Here is a 17,772-nt window from a genome sequence, read left to right as displayed (position 1 = left end):
GCCTGCTGCCTACTTGCCAGGGTATGATCTGTATCTAGACCTCGAGTCATGCGAGTCAGAAACTCTCAGAAGCACGAACATCGAGGTGGGAAGGTCGACCGCTGATCGCCGAGGATGTTTCACTCACGCGACTTGCCCGTTAAAGCCTAACAAGTCCGATCATCGGTGTTTCAGCTTTCGCTCGCCCGCTGTGTCTTGCCTTGCTTGGGCAAGGATCAACGACTACGAAGGGAGTTCCCCACTGGGTCCCCAACCGTGAACACATCTGCTTAGATTCATCGGCTATCCGCAATCTCGTCGTAAACGCGCTTGGTATACCATAAGACAGAGGCGCAGTCGTCGGGAGATCGTTCCGGGGTTCCGGGTTTCGCGACTGAGCTAACGAGGTGTACATGATCGATCAGAGGTTAGCGTTTTCAAGGTCAATACTAGCACATTAATGCCAACTGAGTCCTTTACCGTATAAACTTTCCTGCAGCTCGTCAAGTCGACTCTGCCAAGGCTGATTGAGAAGAACCATCATTTCAGCGATCTCGCTGTACAAGCTCAGCCTTTCAACGAGTCATCCTTCTTCATGCAGCAGATGAATGGTTTTATTTCCTTCAGAAGTCTGGCCGCCGCTACCCCCGCCCACCGCTCTAAGTCGTGTCGTAAGGTATAAACTGAGTACTTGATCACTAGTATCTCGTTGCGAATGCACTGGTTGCGCATTCCAGTCGAGCGAAACGTTGCTTCCGTTATCTAATAAGCATGTAAATGAGATCTAAGATGTCAAGCTAGAGCTAGATACAACATTTGCATATGGTGTTATGCTCTCATCACTGGCCGCTGTCGAATCACAGCGTGCGTTCAAGCAGACTTTAGATCTGACATGCATGACGACGCAGGCACAGTCGTGTAATCGGGTGGCTCAATGGACGACTTGCTTTGAAGAACGGTTTCCGGCTCTGGGGACGATGATCGCCGAGAACCGTCTCCGCGGTCATTCGGATCAGCGCCTGCGGCCTTCGAAGGATCGGACGGACGGCGAGTCCGTCCGGTGGATTGTGTTTGTGTTGGGTTTGACGCTGTCATCTTCTCTACCCTTGCTGGTTGCTGATCTATGTAGGGAAACCGTTGTTGTGTTTCGACCCAGTGTGTCATGCAACAAGCGCTATTGAAGCAGCGGAAACAGCAGTTTCGCTCTGACATTGTCGAGGTTGATTCAAGTGTTCGAAGTGAAAATGAGGACCTGTTGCTGATCAAGGATACCTCTATTTGCCAATTGTTCTTAGTCGTTGAATATATGAACCTCGGGCTGCCGCCCCTTTCTGCCGACGACGTATACAGCCACGAAAGCACCATATGACGAGATAAGCGTACAAAGGATCACATTGCGTGATCTAACCGCAACAACCGTCCTCGTTCTCCTGCTGCACTAGTTCTACAGTAGTATACCGTAAGCCAGTGAAATGCCGTATCGTAACAAAGGAAGAAGCTTTAATTTACAATACTCTATCACGACGCCATACAGTGGTATACGCATATGCGCAAGTCATGTCGTGACATTTTCAACCCGGTGATCTCGTGAATGCGTAGGCATGTCCGTTCTTGAAGAGGTAGAGCTGATGCCTTTAGAAATACAAATTGAAGGTGAGTGCCGTACAAGATTCACCAGATGTATAGCTTCGCAAGAGGTGTGACTAGCGGGCCGTGAGAATTCATTCTCCATCCAGCCTCCGGGAATCCAAACCGTCGGCTTGAATACAATGGCGGATGATAACATGCATGTGAGTCATATTCTTCCGCAGCTGAAGCATTGCCCTCTTGGATCTATCCATACCTCTCAAGACAGGAGACCCGCTCAAAGGAGGGGAATGGTGTGATAAGCTTCTCCTGTCCGCACCCTCACAGTCGAAGACATATAAAAACCTCCCTCAATCTCCCTCAATCTTTGTCTCTCTCTTAGGTGCTCCTGCGTAAGTCTCAGTACAGTCCTCCAGATCACCTCCACCTATCCTGTTCCTCGATCACTTGACTCAAGATGGCAGACAACAGATATTCTAACAAGCAATATACTGCAGACTTCAGCCACGATCGGGCTTCTTCCGGCTTGGACATGATGTTCCAGTACCTGCAGTCCAACTCGATCACTCCCACAAGCTACTTCACGGTCCGACCGACCGAGGTGACGAAGTCTGAGAATGGCTCCGTCTCCTCCTCACACGAGTCCAATAATGATGACGATGAGCCGGAGAAACCGCCTTCTCAAGGCCCTTTGGGTCGACCCAAGGGAAACGACGATGTCATCCTGGACCGGAAGCAGTTTCTCAGCGCTGGGCTTCAGTCAACCCGAGGACTGAGTAAATGCACTTGGTTGTGCTCGGGAGACTCCACGTTGATCTCCTTTCTGTTCAAGAGGCTTCCTCCCTTGGACAACCCGCTTCAAGCGCATATATCACCGTTTGACCGTCTTGACCAAAATGTGCAAGGTGCTGCGTTCCCCCTCGCTCTCTACGCCGTGCTACAAAGCCTCCCCCTTTTTGACGAGGACGATGTCCATATATTTCAGTTTGCTGGAACCGAGCAAGGTATAGCAGCACTCTGGGTCCGACAGGTATGGTACTTCATCTTCTTAGGAGGGACGCAGTTAGAGGAATTGCGTCGCGAGTGGCCCGTTGTCTCTGGTACCAACATGATGGCCGGAGCTTGAGATGTGAGATAGCCAGGACAAGGCGAGAATCGATTGCCGACAAGTTCGTTTCACCAATGGACGCATAGTGAATATGTAGACTAGTCCATGAAGCGTCGAATTGTATAGGAAAGCATCTTGATAAGATATCGTATCACCGAAAGCTATAATTCTGCGTCACCGGGCACCTGTTTCTGATCTGACGGAATACGCGTCATCATCTTGATAATAACGCCAAGGCGAACTGAGGTGACTCGATTATGGACTTTCGCAGCGAGGGAGAAAGCTGGTCTCAGCGCTGCCTTCAGCCCTACAGGTGAGGAGGGGCAAATTCATGAATAGCTTATCAGCTCCGCCCTCATAGCCAGGCAGATGTCATTTGTTCGTGAGGGGGATATCATAGACAAAGGAAGCTCAGCTTGTCGATCATTGATGGCTGTTGTTCGCCTACATATAAGTGGAGCTGGTGGGACATTGCACAACTTTCGCTGAACCCCCACTATCGCTCGATCTGGCGATTCGCTTCCCGATCAACCTCCTGAAACCAGACGCCTCACGCGAGGAGCCCTTTACAAGCATGTCACTCTCAGGACAACAACCATACACCGGAGCAGCTTCTGTTGTGACCCAGGGAGATTGCGAAAGTGACTCGACGCACAACCCAAAAGATATATTCGTATTTGGTGCTCTCCCATAGATGTACCGTTGAAGCATCTACCCAACTGTCTTCAGTCGTCTGTGGCGAAAAGTTTACAGATGGCCCAAGATCTCCCAACGGATCCAGACTTGCTTCATCGATCGGATTTGACGGGGAAGTTTCACGTGAGCGTCGTCGTGTTGGTGTTGACGCATTAGCCCAAACGTTTCCGACACTGTGTGAGGAGGAAATGGCAAACCGGTCTGAACTTTGCAACTGGAAGTTCCTTCGAACATGCGATCACGACCTGAAGTTCTTCCTCACTACCAAGTTGATGCTTGACACTGAGGAAGGATCTTACACTCACAGGACGTCGAGGTATAAAGGACTAATTTCGACACGACGGAGAAAGTCTTAACCACTTTGCGTGACCCGCGGTTGGAACACGTTGTGAAACTGCACAAATTCTTGAAAGAATGCCATGCAGTCAAGCAAGAAACTCACCTCTTGCATCTGAGCGATACCTGCCGCTTCTCGGCGATGGTCTTTCGGCAGGAAGCGTGGTGCATCACATGGCTTTACACCCATGAGCTCGCAGGCTGGCTGGAAGAGTACGACTCGCGCAAGAGAAGCGTGTAGGACTGTCACCTCATGATACTGTAGGAAACGCCTTGTACCAGTAGTCGCGAAGTATGTAGCGAGGAGTCAGAGATCAGAGATGAATCAGAGGCAACGCTCGACATCGTCCCGTACCACTAGCCGTTTCATGTCGAGCATCATCCAAAGCCTCTTTCCATGCAGCCCCACGTTCGATCACCGCGGAGGCAGTCGCTAAAACGCGGGGAAGATACGATCCCGTTCCAGTAAAGTTGGCACATCCGATGGTCGTCTGGGGCGCTAATGACAGCGCTTGGTTTCGATGACGCTACTTCTTGATCGCTTGCGACAGGTGGTCGAGAAGTTTCTCAGGTGAACGTAAGAAATGGTAGGTGGATGAACTGCTGGTATGGTTGCTCAAGCTGGAAAGACCTAGATCTGCCGTCGACCTTGTCGCTCTTTTGTGTACCTCGCTCGTCCAACAAAGATCTCAAACTCCCGCCGGCCGAAGCGGATCACGCGGGACGATTAATCAAAAAAGAGTTTCCGTGGCTTCCTCCCCTTCTCTCCGCGCCTTCGCGTGTAGTGATGTGATGTGCCGTTTAGCTCTTCCCCGACGCGCTCTGCCCCTGCTGTGCTCCGGCCCTAGGAACCCCCTTGCTCTCGCTGGGCGGATCGCTGAGGCTGCGACGTCGATATCCAAAGAGCAGCCCTTGAGACGATCCGAGATGATCTTCCTCTTTCTTGGTGTTTGTTACGATCAAAGCCACGTCCAGCTCAACGTCCCTTTGACACGCTTCAACACCCACTGCCGAAATAGAAAGAAACAGGTTTTCCCGCCGGCTCTCGCTTAATCGCTCAAACTCGATCAGACAGTATCCACCTTGTCCTCCCATCAGAAAAAGTCGAACGCACGGTCGTTTGACAATCGCTTTTGATCATCAAATCCGGCATCCTTTGGCATCTCGCATCTCGGGCAACACACACTCTCTTGATCTCTTTTCAGGAATACAAGACCACTTTCGGACGTCCTACCTCGACCTCTTCGGTACTTTGTGAGCTGCTAGCGGCCAGCATAGACGAGACGACAGATCGCGTTTCTCTCTCCTCTTGGACGCCAAGCCCAGGTGAGAGCTACTTCCCCCCTGCTTCCCCTTTTCGCCACGCACAGCTCTCTCTCCCCCTCCCTTTCCTCGCCTTGTTTACGTGCTCATCACCTCTTCTCTCTCTCTCTCTCTCCTGTACTCCTGTCTCCCTTTCTTTTCCGAAACACCACCGTGTCATCGCATCGAACAACTTTTCCATCAACAAACCTCCTTATCGCCATCGACACCCCCGAATCCACGCTACACTCTCGCTCGCTCGCTGGCTCGACCTCACACTCGCTGCCTGCATACTGCGGGGATTCCCATCCATTCCTTGGTACTCTCCTTGTCTTCCTCTCTCCCCGCTCCTTGTCTGTCGCTTTCGGCCTCTTTCTTGTGCTTTGGGTTGGCATTTCGCGTAACCCGACCCCACGATCACTACCGAAAACAACGCACAGCTAGCTAGCTACCTTCCACCACCACCTAGTCCCCCCCTCCCCGCATCATTATCCTTTCAACAACCTGCAACTTTCACCAGCATCGTCTGGAACGATATTCAACCTGATGCCTTCCAAATCCAATAACAACTACGCTTTCGGTCCTAGCAACTCCAACGCCGCCATCTCTAGCAACTCGCACAACCCGTTCATCAACAACGCGTCCTCGTCGCAACAGCAGCAGTTACATCAACCTCGACCGACACCTTCGAGAAGCTTGACGGGTGGTGGTGCTACCAGTCCTAGTGGCCATTCACCTCTGCTCGGTAGTTACGAGGACCGTCATCACGACGACCTGTCCCAGAACCGATTGTTGGGACCCAACATGAGCAGACAAGGCAGCGCTGATAGCATGGGTAGCGTGAGTTTTTGTCTGACCTGATCACAAGTCGACAGAGACTTCAAGACTGATCGACCTCGACGATGACGACGACCTACAGCGATACAACCCCAACTCTCCTCACCTCTCTCCCTCAGCCCAGCCTCTCTACCGGTCAGGATCCCCTACTCCCTCATCTTCCGACTTGCACGCACCGGCTGGACCTTATGCGAGCATCAACTCGAAAGGAGGCTACCGGGGTGGAGCGGGTGCCGTCGGTGCGACATCGTTCGGTGAAAAGGGATGGAGCGCGCAGAACAACGCTTCGGGAAGCTTGGCACCTAGCATCAGCGACAAGTTTTCGCTGTCTCCGGACCCGGCGTCGTGGGGTGCCAACGTCGCACTGAACCATCCGGAGCCGGACGACTATCTGCATAACCCTGACCCAAAGCGGGATCGCAAGTACGACCGGGGCGGTACAATCTTTACCGTTCGAGGATTGTACAACATCGGTTGCATTTTGATCCTGGTTCTGGCTCTTTGCACCCTGTTCGGCGGGTACCCGCTGATCTCCTTTTTCACACGGGACCCGCCGAACACGCTCGGTGGATACAACTTGGGTGGAATCAACGGGACCGGTCAAGTCGCTACCCGGTTGGGCAACTTCAACCTGATCGACGAGGATACCCCGGCTGATGCGTACACGTATACAAGCAAGTGGACCGGAGAGACCTGGGACCTCGTATTCAGTGACGAGTTCAACCTGGATGGAAGGACCTTCTGGCCCGGTGATGACCCGTTCTGGGAGGCGGAGAACATCCATTACTGGGGAACCAACAACTTGGAATGGTGAGTCGCACGGGATCGAAGAAGGGAATGTCAATCATCCGACCTGATGCACTAATCTGCTTGCGTGTCCTGCTTGTTAGGTACGATCCCCGATCGATCACCACCGAGGGAGGAAACCTGAAAATCACTCTGACAAACTCGCCTCAGAAAGGGCTCAATTACACTGGAGGATTGATGAGCACCTGGAACAAGTTCTGTTTCCGAGGCGGATACATCGAGAGTGAGCCGATGGCGGGCACCCTCATACAGGCGAGTATTTGACTGACACCTCGACTTCTGCGCCTTTCGTGCTATCCAGCCAGCCTCGTTTTGCCTGGTACAAGCTCTGTTTACGGGTGAGCCCAGAACGATAAACTTGATTCTTATCTCCCGGAGCTGACATGATATCTCTCGCTACCTAGTCTTTGGCCCGCTGTGTGGACTATGGGTAACCTCGGACGAATGGGTTACGGAGGTACACTAGACGGAATGTGGCCTTACTCTTACGACTCGTGCGATACTGGAACCATGCCCAACCAGACCTTGAACGGTCAGTCTATCTGAGCGAATGTTGATTCGGACCAAATTTGAGCATTGACGATGTCTCAATCTTCTACTTGTAGGCGGTCCGAACGTCGCGTTGACCACGGGTCCCGAGCAATCTCCTTTCAACGGAAGCTTGTCGTACCTTACCGGTCAACGTCTCTCCTCGTGTACCTGTCCCGACGACCCTACCCACCCTGGACCCAAGAAGGCCAACGGAGATTTCAAGGGCCGAGCCGCTCCTGAAATCGATCTGATCGAAGCGCAGGTGAGAACTGGTCCTCAGCTTCGAATCTTGTGAACGCAAACGCTGACGCCGCCCGATCTTCAGGTTCTGCAAACCGATCACGGAATCGTCTCGGAAGTATCCCAGTCCTGTAAGTCGTGTCAAGCAATGATCGCGCTGCATGTATCGGCGCTGACCTCTGTTTGTTCAATCTCCAGGTCAATGGGCGCCGTTCAACCCGTATTACTACTTTTCCACGAACGTGTCCGGCACGGACTATCAGATCATGGACGATTCGATGACCAAGATCAACACGTACTTGGGAGGTGTTTACCAGCAGGCCACATCTGGTGTATCCTACACCGACCCCAACTGCTAGTATGTGATGACCTCACCTGCTTGCAAATTCGAGCTGGTTCCCGCGTCTAACCATACATTGTTTTATAGTGAAGGGAACACGGGATGTTTCTCGATCTATGGATTCGAGTATGCCCATGGCGAGTAAGTCAGCCGGAGGGCGTTTCGAACGATCTTCAGGCGATCCTCATCCGTCTTTGCCTTTTCAGCGAGGGATACGTTTGGTGGGTGAACGATGGCAAACCCGCATGGTGGATTGCGGGCTCGGCGATGAAGCCTGTACCAGAGGCGGACGTCGGTCAGAGGCCTGTCCCGTACGAGCCGATGTACTTGATCGTCAACTTGGGTCTTTCTGAGAACTTCGGAGCCATCGAGTTAGTCTTGCGAGAAACAAGCCATCGCCAGAGTATCGCGCTGACTTCCAGCTATTGCTACATCCCAGCTACGAGGGTCTAGAGCAGCTCTGGCCGGTACACATGTTGATCGATTACATCCGGGTATATCAAGACCCCAAGGCCAAAGACCTCGGCTGCGATCCGGAGGATATGCCCACCGCAAGCTACATTGAGATGTACAAAGAGGCTTACACGTATGTTACCCGAGTCCGTTGAAAGTCCGCCTTGGTCCCAAAGCTAATCATCTTCCACTCTACAGCAACGCGAACATCTCCACCTTTGATCAAATCCCAGAGCCACACCCACCGAAGCCGAAGAATCGACTCGATGTGAGTTATGCCGAAAATCGAGTGCTCGAAGCGAACGCCACTGATTTCGATGTCGTTTTCCATTGTAGGGTGGTTGCTGAGTGCGACCTTGAGCCGGGATTTCACCATCTTTCTTTACGATATACCCACGAGTTCACGAATATTCACCCATTTCTTGTCCATCATCTATGTCCTCCGACCCCTCATCGATCTCGGTGAGGATCGGACAACGAGGTTTGTTCGTTTGTATACATCAATCATGGCGGCGTTATTAGATCTTTGCGGTCATTGTAGCACTGTTCCTCTGAACTTGCATAGATTCCAGTCGGCACCCGTTCTATCCATTATAAGCGACTTCTACAAACCCTCGTTACATACAAACAGAATTGATCAAGCTCTTCCAATAACCTCCCGTAGCATCACCTCAGTCTTCTTCCTATGCCTCTTCTTCTTTCTTCCTCATCGTCTTTCCCGGCAGCTATACCCTTAGCTTCGCCTTCGACTTCCTCATCATAATCATCGCCCTGGACGTGGCTCATTCGCTCAATCCCCGTCGACAGGCACCTCATTGGCGGAATTGTTATTCCAATCGCCGAGCTTCTGCCTCATCCATCTCCTGATCGGTGTCAGCGCCGCCCTGATCCCGCCGGGGCTGCTGATGTTGCTGCTGCGGCTCCTCTTCCTCCTCTTCTTCCTCTTCATCATCCTCGACCTGCCGCTCCTCCTCCTCATCGTCTTCATCATCATCTTCTTGAACTGGATCGTCCTCCTCGTCCGTCTCGCTACCATCAGCGGATCCTGTTCTGGCATTGGACTCGCGTGACAGGCGCCGTTGCTCTGCGTTTCTCTCCTCTTGGTACTCTTGGTGCAGCTTGTCGGTTGAGGGTAGGTAATGACGTGCACTGCCCAGCACCAACAATTTGTCGATGCGGCGTCGCTTTACCAAGTCCTTCATCTTATCCCTAATCTGGTTACTGGTTCTTCCCGAGAAGACCGGCTCAGTCTGAAATCGTTTGTACACGTATGCCGTCGGCTGTCCTGAGCAGCCAATGGGCACTTTCTGGACCTCGCGATAGAGGAAAAGACCCTCCGCTATGGTCCAGGTCCTCCGCATTTTGGAGCGGTAAGCGACACCGCCCTCCCCGGTCGTCCGGTTGGCTTGATCCTTGGTGAGATTGCTCATCTTTGTATATCGTTTGTATAATCGTAGAGGTCTGCCATGCCTATCGTGCAGCGGGTTTCGATTCTCATCGTAGAGATAGTCGTCTGCTGGATCCAAACGGAAGACTTTCGTATTACCAGGCGGCTGGGGTGCAAGACGCAGTTCTTCGTCGTCACCCTCAGGGGCTTTGGGATTCCCGCGAGTAGCCCTTGGTGCCAAATCGACATCTGGCTGATGAGCGAGATGGCCAGCACGATAATCGCGCTGGCGGGGCTGAGGGCGGGGGCGCACTGGCTCCCGACGTTCACCTATCGTTATGGATTGATCATTGGGTGGCTCGACACTATTCGTGTCTCCTAAATCATCTCCCAGAGGATCAATCTGAACCGCATCCTCTCGGTTCCCAGAAGCCCTATCCGCAACGACTGCCGCTGGCGTCTTCTTGGTTCTGGCGCGCTCGCCCCGGGTCCCTTCAGGGTGCTGCTGGCTTCGGCTCGGCTCAGCGGCCTGGCTCTCCCAGTCGACGGGGCCCGCGGGAGCCATGATCAATCTAGAAGAAGAAAAGCGATTGAGCATGATAGATCTACGGCGTCTTGAGTATGTCACAGGGAGGGCATACCTTCTTTGATCTTGGTTTTGAACGCTGCTGGTGTATAATGTTATCAGCACACTGCGAGGTAAAGCGAGCCATATTCGACTGACCGTCGTTCCCCTGCCAAGACTTGGCGTATAGGCATTCGGTCCGGGCCCTCTCGCACTGCCCATTGCGATCCTTCAGGCGCTTCGAGCTCTTCAATCTCTTCCTCCTCTTCTTCCTCCGCCAGAGAAACCGGGACTGGGACGACGTCTTCTTGCTGATCTTGTTCCCGCAAGTATTGATCCATATCCGCCTGAGTGAACCGCATATCACCATCGTCATCTTCCGGTTGATCCAGGTTCGTGTCATGAACCGCGTTATCCCGCCTGGTTCTAATGAAAGTAACATAATGGTCAACGTTTCGAACGTTGCTATGAGTAGAAAGGCATCGGGCTTACCTCTCCTCCTCTTCTGGCTCTGGCAACGCGATCACCTTGTCGATAGTCATCTCATCTTCCTCATCTTCTTCAATCTCCTCGTCTTCTTGCACATCCTCGTCATATACCCTGCCGCTAGGAAACCCTTCCAAGACGGATGGCTGTCCTTGTACCTCGTCCAGATCGAGATCAGCGAGAGCGTCGTTTATATAAGCCAGCATTTCTGACTTGAATTCCTCATACGGGAACTGTCCGCTTGCAACTTCCAAGTGTTCCGCTCTACGGAGCTGCATAACCATACGTGTCTGGGTAATCGCTTTCGGATGACGCACTTCTGAGAACCGCGACATACCTGACGTTTTCTCTCTAGGACAAACTCTTTCCAGATATTCACAGCGATTGTTTTTTCGTCCATAACATTATCAAGCTTGGACCAACCCTCCAAGTCAGTGAGGGCTTCCGTAGCAAAAGCATCCTCGACGTTCGGATGGAGGTGACCATCTGTCACAAGCGGCTCCTGTAAGTCTCCGAGTTCAGAAAGTACGCGCTGTCACGGGAGAAGTCAGCCGTCTACGAGGCTCGAGAGCCTGAGGAATTCAAGAGGCATACCTGGGTCGCGAGGTCTACCAACAGTTGGAGAGCGGTTCGATCATTCCATGGTTTCGGTACGCAGCAAGACAAGAAGACACTCGAGGCTTCTTTGAGGGCACGACAAGGCTTTTTGTCTCTGGCGTGCTCGTCGAGGCTCTCGGCAGCATCTTCTGGCGAGTCGATTATCCTCGCAAAAGCCGCAATATCGGTAAGACGAAGCGCTTTGTTGAGAGTTACGGATTGTTCGAAAGGGTCAAAGTCGTCCACTCTTGACAGCGAGTCCCTTTGGAGAAAGTGTGCTAATCTTTCGTTGTAGAAGATGGATCCCCGAGCAGCTGGAAGAAGGTACAAGTGACGTCAGCTGGACCGTTCGATCTTTTCCCGAATCATGCAACTGACCCTCCCAGTTCTTCCATTTGGCATTCATCGCCATGTCAAAAGGTCCTTCACTCTCTCCTCTCCGGTCCAAGACAGCTTGTAAAACGATACCAGAGTCTCGGTACAATCTCTGAGCTCGCTCTTCAATCGTCAAAGGAGCGAATATCAAACGAGTATCCGGCCGGCCCGCATTGTTCCCAGGGGCAGGGACAAGAGATCGTCTGAGCTCCATTCGTTGAGCTGCCGTCACAGCAGTGCCATCCTCCTCGACCTCAGATTCGCCTTGGTCAGAGTCCGGCAGATCCTGCGTCACCTCCTCCATGACCTTGGCCAACCGTGGCGGTCCTGGACCTGGAGGTTTGGCTTGCGATCTGGTGACCCGTCTTGGTCCGCCTTCGTCTGTACCGTTCGAGACCATGGAGCCAGATCTGCTCCTGGTCGCCCTTGTACCCCGACTGGTGTTGGCGGTCTGTTGAGCATTGGCTGCGCGACTGGACGACCCTGCTGTGGGATAAGGTGCTGTCTGGCTCTGGCTGCGGGAACGCGTGGCCGGCGGCATGATTAACCACTAGCCGAGACGAGTCAGCTGAGATCGATCCGAATAGAGACGAGTAGCTAATTTCAAGAACGTTATGAGTCGATGTATCGAATCTGCAGAATGAACGAATGAATGGATGATGATGCGAGGTGGAAATTGCTTCAACGACCGAGAGAGTCCTCGACCTCGGCGCGTCGGCTTCTTCTGTTTTGTTTGTGAAGCAAGCGACGCGACGGGGGATCATAGGCAAGAGGCTGTTTTTCGTTCTACTCTGTCCGTGCGATCGACAATGCTGTACACTGCTTAGTCTGCTACAAGATCATAGGTCTGCAAGTCCGGGTACGGTAGCGTCCATCTTCTTTACTTCTGGGTGGAGACCCTGCTTCTCGGCCTTGTATGCCTGCAAGGCACAAAGGGCAGCTACAAGTCAAAAGGGCATGATGAGTCGGTCGGGCGAGCATCAGGGAGCAATTTCTTCTCGTTGCAGGCTCACCTCCGACTCCACTACCGTCCTTGGCAAGACCAAACGTCACCCGCTGCTCGGCATCCTGTCCGATAGTGTCCCGCAGGGCGGCTCGCACACGCTCCTCGAAGAAGGGCAAGAACTCGGCTACGCTTCCGTCCATACCGACATCAATAGGGTCCGACTTGTCGAGTGCCTTGGTGTGCAAGACAACAGCCGCAACGGCACAGGCAGAGAGAGCGGCGGCCCTCGTCGATACTGCCTGGCATGCCCACTGTACGAGTTCGACATCCTGCTCGCTAATGTTGTTTTCGGGAATGTTCAATTCGCGGAAGATGGCCGATTTGACCTCTTGAGCGCTCTTGGCGGCCTCGATGGCCGAAACAAAGGCAGTGTCGAATCCGTAATGGGTGTTGAGGATGGGGCTAGAGTATCCGCTGAACAATAGCAGGTTGTCGACCAGGTAGAGGAGGATGTTTCGAACGATCTCTCCGAGGTCTGTGTATCCACCAAGCCAAGTGAAAAGAGGTAAGTGAGGAGGTTCGAGTCAAGGTGAGACATGAACATGGCTTACACATTCCCGAGACCATCTTCTCGAATGCTTGCTTTCGGCTAGGGAACAGACCGGAGCGTTAACTGCGAGATCCTCGTCGTGTGCTGCTGTTTGCCAACTTACGGGTTGATAGACTCTCGGTCGAGCTTGTTGTCGAACATCGAGACGGGGAGAACTTTTCGCTAAGATCGAACGATAAGTGTCAGTCATACATCCGTCGTGCGCTCTGACCGAATATCGACTGACCTGGTTGTCAATCGCACCCCATTCGGTGTTGACGACCATGTACTCTCCGGCATCTTTTCCTCCCTTCTTGCTCTCGGTAATAGCGGTTTCTCCCAACTTGGTGATCGTCTCCACCCTGTCAATGTAGGCACCGTTGGTTCCGGTACCAAAGATGGCACCGATAAGAGCGGGACCGGATTGGTAAGATCGGGACAAGAGGGTTCCGACCGTGTCGTTAACGAGAGCGGAACACCTGACGTGGACGTGCTTGCGGTCGAGAGCGTCTTGCAGGAGCTTGACGACGTCGTGGCCGATGGCGTTCTTGCAAGCGAATCCCTTGGTCCAGGTGAGGAGCTTTCCCTTGTTCAAGGCGGTCTGCTCGACGGGGAAACTGGTGGAGTTGAATAATAGGGGGTTTAGTGACAGCTAATAATGAGACAAGGAACTAGGACCGTCGAGACATACCTGAAAGTGAAACCAAGGTGGATCTTCTCATTCTCATCCATCTCGGTACCGATATCAGTCAAGAAAGAGTCGACCGAATCGGCAATGTAGTCTGGTCGAGCGTGAAAGCGAACTAGATCAGCTGTTATGCCGTCGATGCATGCTCGCTGATGCTTACCAAACAAAGCTCGTGCCTCGCCTTGTTTGAGCTCATCGGTAATCTTGTACTTGCGCTGCTGCACGTTAAAGTTGTTCTTGCCTTCGAGAGTGACCTCGCAGACTCGCCTAGTGGGCAATGGGCAAGAGGTGGTCAGCTTGATTAGCTTGGGGGAAGAGACCCCTATCTGAGCTCACAAGTTGGTACCACCAAGGTCGAGAGCCAAGAAGGTGCTGAGAAAGAGAGCAAGTCTCACAGTGAGCATGCTTATCTGGCTCGAAAGAAGAACTCTTCGAGAGCGTACCCGACTTCGCTACCGTTGGGTACGTTCAGACAGTAGCTGGGAATCATGGCAGTGTCCCGTCCAAAGTTCTGGAGACCATCCTCGAATTCGGTCCTGAAACCCTTGACAATCTCGTTGAGACGCTCGGGAGTCAAGTAGAAGAACTTTTCGATGGCCTGGACCTCGGCAGGGAGCTTGCTGTTAGAGGTGGTAACGGGAGCCATGGTGGTGAGGTGGGTGTCGCTGTGAGAGTTTTAGAGAGTGGTAGGTCGAGAGGTTTCCTGTAGACTGGCTCCAAGCTTGACGTGCCGAGCGTTGATTATCAGGAAGAAGCAGAAGGGACCTTTTGGCTATTCAGCTCTCGAAGTGTGTGTGGGTATCCGTTGACGATGAACAGGTCGAAGCAGATGGTCGAGCATTGCGATTCGGTCTGGGATGGGATGGGATGGGATGGGATGGTTGCCAAGTTTCCAGCGACGGCAAGGTCAGGGTGGAAGCAAAAAGGGAGAGAGGGTCGAAGAGAAAGGGGCGGGCAGGCAGCAGGCAGGTGACGAAGCCCCTCGCGTAAAAGGCTTGGGAACCGACGTCACGTGCCGGGGGGACTACAAGTAGCTAGGACCCACGTCGATCATTCGGTTTCAGGATCGCAAGTCGGACGAGCACGTAGACCGATTCAATTATTGTATTTTGTAGTGCAGGGCGAGGCCTAGTGAACCGATCTATACACCTGTACATTTTGTGGAGAGCAGAACATGAGGCGACATTATAGCGAAGTAGACACGAAATTGTCCATTAGGCCGATCTCTGCGGCTTCGAACCTCCGACGCTTTTAACGGTTGAGCTTGGCTCGTGCGGCCTTGCGCATGGAAAAGTCGATGGGGAACCAGGTGATCACGCAGACCAGCATAAGAGCCAGGATGCAAGGTTGCATGACCTTGATAGAAAACCTGTCCGCTAGGGCTCCGGTAGCTACGAAATGTGCACTCACGTCAGTCTTGGATATCGGCGGGTTCCTATGTAAACTTCAACTGACCGAAGGGGAAGATGGCGCCTCCAGCTGCCCCGAAGCTTTTTGCAGGTGGAATGACAGAGACTTGTAGGTCAACCTCGTATACTACCTATTGCTGAGATTGGTTTGACTTACCTTGCGACGAATCCGATAGCTCCGGTAACGATACCGACAGGGAAAATCTTCGCACAGGCGTTCTGCAGATCAATGATGGCGTCAGTGAGAGGGACTCGCTTCATCGACGGGACTAGAAGGCTCACCATCACGATAGGATAGATAGGTCCCTATAGCAGCGTAGGGTCAATACAGAGTCTGCAGAGCTGAAACGATACAGGTGTACGCACCAGTAACACTCCGATAATACTGACAGCGACGGCGTTGCCGATGACGCTGGGTACAAACCATACCACGAAGTGCAAGCCAACGGCGCAAGACAGGCTAGTAAAGGCGAAAGATGATGAGATCAGGGCCGCTATCGCGACAGGTTTGCCCAAACTGGCTTACTAGAAATATCCAGCCAGACCTTCTCCGATCTTTCGGTTCAGTGGTACAAAGATGACTCGTCCGACCGTCAGACCTGTGCGTGTAGGGAAGGTCAGATCAGACTTTCCTCTCGATTTCGAGGTGAGATATCCGCCTTACCTCCCCAGAAACCGGTGGCGACATATCCGGAATCGACACCACCACCTCGGACTTCTCTCAAGTATGATACCTGGAGATGATATATTGAATCAGACCCGTGTCTCGTTTGTCGACAATAAATAATATACTCACAATCCATCCACCTAACGGACAACCAGTTTCGAAGCGGCATCAGTCTCGATCCATGTCGTCATCGCCGCAGCAGAATCGCTCACCGATCGTAACCTCGAGACCGACATAGGCCAACAAATGACAAGCGATAGCCCAAGTAGGCTTGAGTTTCATGATTCTCTTCATCTTGTCTCCACTGCTTTGTTCGGCCATCTCTTCGTATTCTCCACTCGCGTTCTGCACCTGCTCGGGAGGCTCGGGTCCCAAAACCTGATCGGCTGTTCTGAAGCGGTATACCAGCACACACCAGACGTTGTTCACGATCGTGAGAGCCAGCGAGACCAGGAAGTAGAAATAGAACCGTTGAGGATAATGCTCGACGAAGAGAGTCGATACGAAGGGGCTGCAGGTCGCACCAAGACCTGGATAGAGCAGATTCAAGCTGAGCTTCGATCAAGGCAAAAGAAGCATAATCACGATGGCTAACCATAGGCTGCATGGATCAATGCCATCTTGACGTCTGGACGTCGGAAACGGTTGGTCAAGCTGTTTGCTTGGGCGTCCTGGATGCGCAGGTATTCGCGTCAACCTCGCCAAAATCTCCGGTGGGGGGCCGTGAACACTCACCTGCAAGCTGGTTCCGACACCGTTGAAAAACATGGCGACCACGAACAGGGGATAAGGTGGCAGCCAACAATTGAGGGCGAAGGACAGCGTTTGGAATCCTCCTCCGATGAGAACGACCTGTAGATGTTGCGGCAATCAGCGTTACTGGAGGGAGAAGCTGTTTCTACCGGGACGACTGACCCAACCCAATCCGAAGCGATCCGTCAACCAGACGTTACTTAATGCTCCGGTAATGAATCCGGCGCATTGAACAGGGAAGATGATGCTCACTTAACCCCAAAATGCAAATGAAGGTTAACAAACCGAATGCCAGCGCGAAAATATCCCGGTCATTGACTCACTGACAAGGTACCGAATCTCGTAGCGGGCTTGCAGACTAGGCAAGAGCGGACCCGAACTAGCATCATTCCACCCGGCCTCTAATGAGGCGATATAACGAAGATTAGGAGTCAAAATCATCTAACGCTTAAAATCGTATTATTGAGGATACCTACGGAACAAGGATATGCAACAAGCCGAAAAGACGATCAATTCCTGCTTCGACGTAAGCTTCCGGACAATGGAAGCCGAGTCGTTCACGCCCTCTGATGGAGGTCCAGCCGGAGCAGCAGCAGCGCCCTCCTCATCGACGTGCTTCTCGTCGTGATACTTTTCGTCGTCGTGGTCGTAACGTGTCTCGTCATTTTGCGCAGCAACCTTGTTGACCGTAATGACATCGGCCTTTAGTTGGCTGACCGTGTCCATGATGCGAGATCGATCCTACCGGATACTATAACTGATCGCGATGTCGCTGAACGTAGGTGTTTGCACCAGGGCGAGTTGTTGGTCTATCGCTACTGCTTGTCCGTTCTCTGACCTATCCGATTAAAAAACGCTCTTCAACTCTTCAAGTGGTCTTCGCCTCGTTGACATCTTCAAGGCCTTCGGTATATCGGTATTTGCAGGAAATTCTCTTGGAGCGTCGGTAGAACGTCGGGCTTGAGCGGAAGGTGCGCCGCACTACCGGAGCCAACGCCGAGCCCCCAGCATGCGGGTCATCTTTTGTCGTCGGACAGCTTGATCAGCAGTCCAAGTCATGAGCAGGTCACGAGGATGGTCATTTCTTCAGCTGA

At 52.6% G+C, this 17,772-nt stretch overlaps 5 protein-coding genes across 5 annotated transcripts; 2 read left to right on the top strand and 3 right to left on the bottom strand.

The window, feature by feature from the left end:
- Nucleotides 1-2,023: 2,023 nt before the first annotated feature.
- HD553DRAFT_343212 (uncharacterized protein) lies at nt 2,024-2,692 on the top strand (the record flags this gene model as incomplete). The annotated part of the gene is made up of 1 exon (XM_046182853.1): nt 2,024-2,692. One exon carries the CDS (start codon nt 2,024-2,026, stop codon nt 2,690-2,692), a length of 669 nt encoding a protein of 222 aa, XP_046035800.1.
- Nucleotides 2,693-5,132: 2,440 nt separating this feature from the next.
- HD553DRAFT_313483 (glycoside hydrolase family 16 protein) lies at nt 5,133-8,825 on the top strand. Its single transcript, XM_046180242.1, has 13 exons — nt 5,133-5,848; nt 5,928-6,655; nt 6,736-6,875; nt 6,954-6,990; nt 7,057-7,184; nt 7,258-7,445; nt 7,509-7,554; nt 7,622-7,781; nt 7,851-7,904; nt 7,970-8,134; nt 8,203-8,349; nt 8,415-8,484; nt 8,553-8,825. Exons 1-13 carry the CDS (start codon nt 5,555-5,557, stop codon nt 8,562-8,564), a joined length of 2,169 nt encoding a protein of 722 aa, XP_046035799.1. The 5' UTR covers nt 5,133-5,554; the 3' UTR covers nt 8,565-8,825.
- Nucleotides 8,826-12,251, bottom strand: HD553DRAFT_313480 (uncharacterized protein). The gene is made up of 7 exons (XM_046180241.1): nt 11,630-12,251; nt 11,249-11,565; nt 10,992-11,186; nt 10,661-10,926; nt 10,328-10,594; nt 10,245-10,268; nt 8,826-10,175 (listed from the first exon to the last, which is right to left on the bottom strand). The coding sequence occupies exons 1-7, from the start codon at nt 12,165-12,167 to the stop codon at nt 9,044-9,046; spliced, it is 2,739 nt and encodes a 912-aa protein (XP_046035798.1). The 5' UTR covers nt 12,168-12,251; the 3' UTR covers nt 8,826-9,043.
- Nucleotides 12,252-12,279: 28 nt separating this feature from the next.
- Nucleotides 12,280-14,713, bottom strand: HD553DRAFT_313478 (hexokinase-domain-containing protein). Its single transcript, XM_046180240.1, has 9 exons — nt 14,293-14,713; nt 14,186-14,221; nt 14,010-14,116; nt 13,853-13,943; nt 13,409-13,778; nt 13,286-13,344; nt 13,184-13,221; nt 12,640-13,107; nt 12,280-12,566 (listed from the first exon to the last, which is right to left on the bottom strand). The coding sequence occupies exons 1-9, from the start codon at nt 14,493-14,495 to the stop codon at nt 12,466-12,468; spliced, it is 1,473 nt and encodes a 490-aa protein (XP_046035797.1). The 5' UTR covers nt 14,496-14,713; the 3' UTR covers nt 12,280-12,465.
- A 387-nt stretch (nt 14,714-15,100) lies between these two features.
- On the bottom strand, nt 15,101-17,404 carry HD553DRAFT_343208 (MFS general substrate transporter; the record flags this gene model as incomplete). The annotated part of the gene is made up of 14 exons (XM_046182852.1): nt 15,101-15,240; nt 15,305-15,339; nt 15,416-15,477; nt 15,541-15,564; nt 15,625-15,718; nt 15,785-15,857; nt 15,923-15,992; nt 16,055-16,065; nt 16,138-16,455; nt 16,521-16,596; nt 16,661-16,777; nt 16,841-16,929; nt 17,002-17,079; nt 17,155-17,404. 14 exons carry the CDS (start codon nt 17,402-17,404, stop codon nt 15,101-15,103), a joined length of 1,437 nt encoding a protein of 478 aa, XP_046035796.1.
- Nucleotides 17,405-17,772: the final 368 nt, after the last annotated feature.

Source organism: Filobasidium floriforme, assembly GCF_021052385.1.
Source record: "Filobasidium floriforme strain CBS 6241 chromosome Unknown HD553scaffold_14, whole genome shotgun sequence".
Taxonomy (NCBI): domain Eukaryota; kingdom Fungi; phylum Basidiomycota; class Tremellomycetes; order Filobasidiales; family Filobasidiaceae; genus Filobasidium; species Filobasidium floriforme.
The sequence above is the reverse complement of the archived record's forward strand: the minus strand, read 5'-3'. Positions and strand labels throughout refer to the sequence as shown.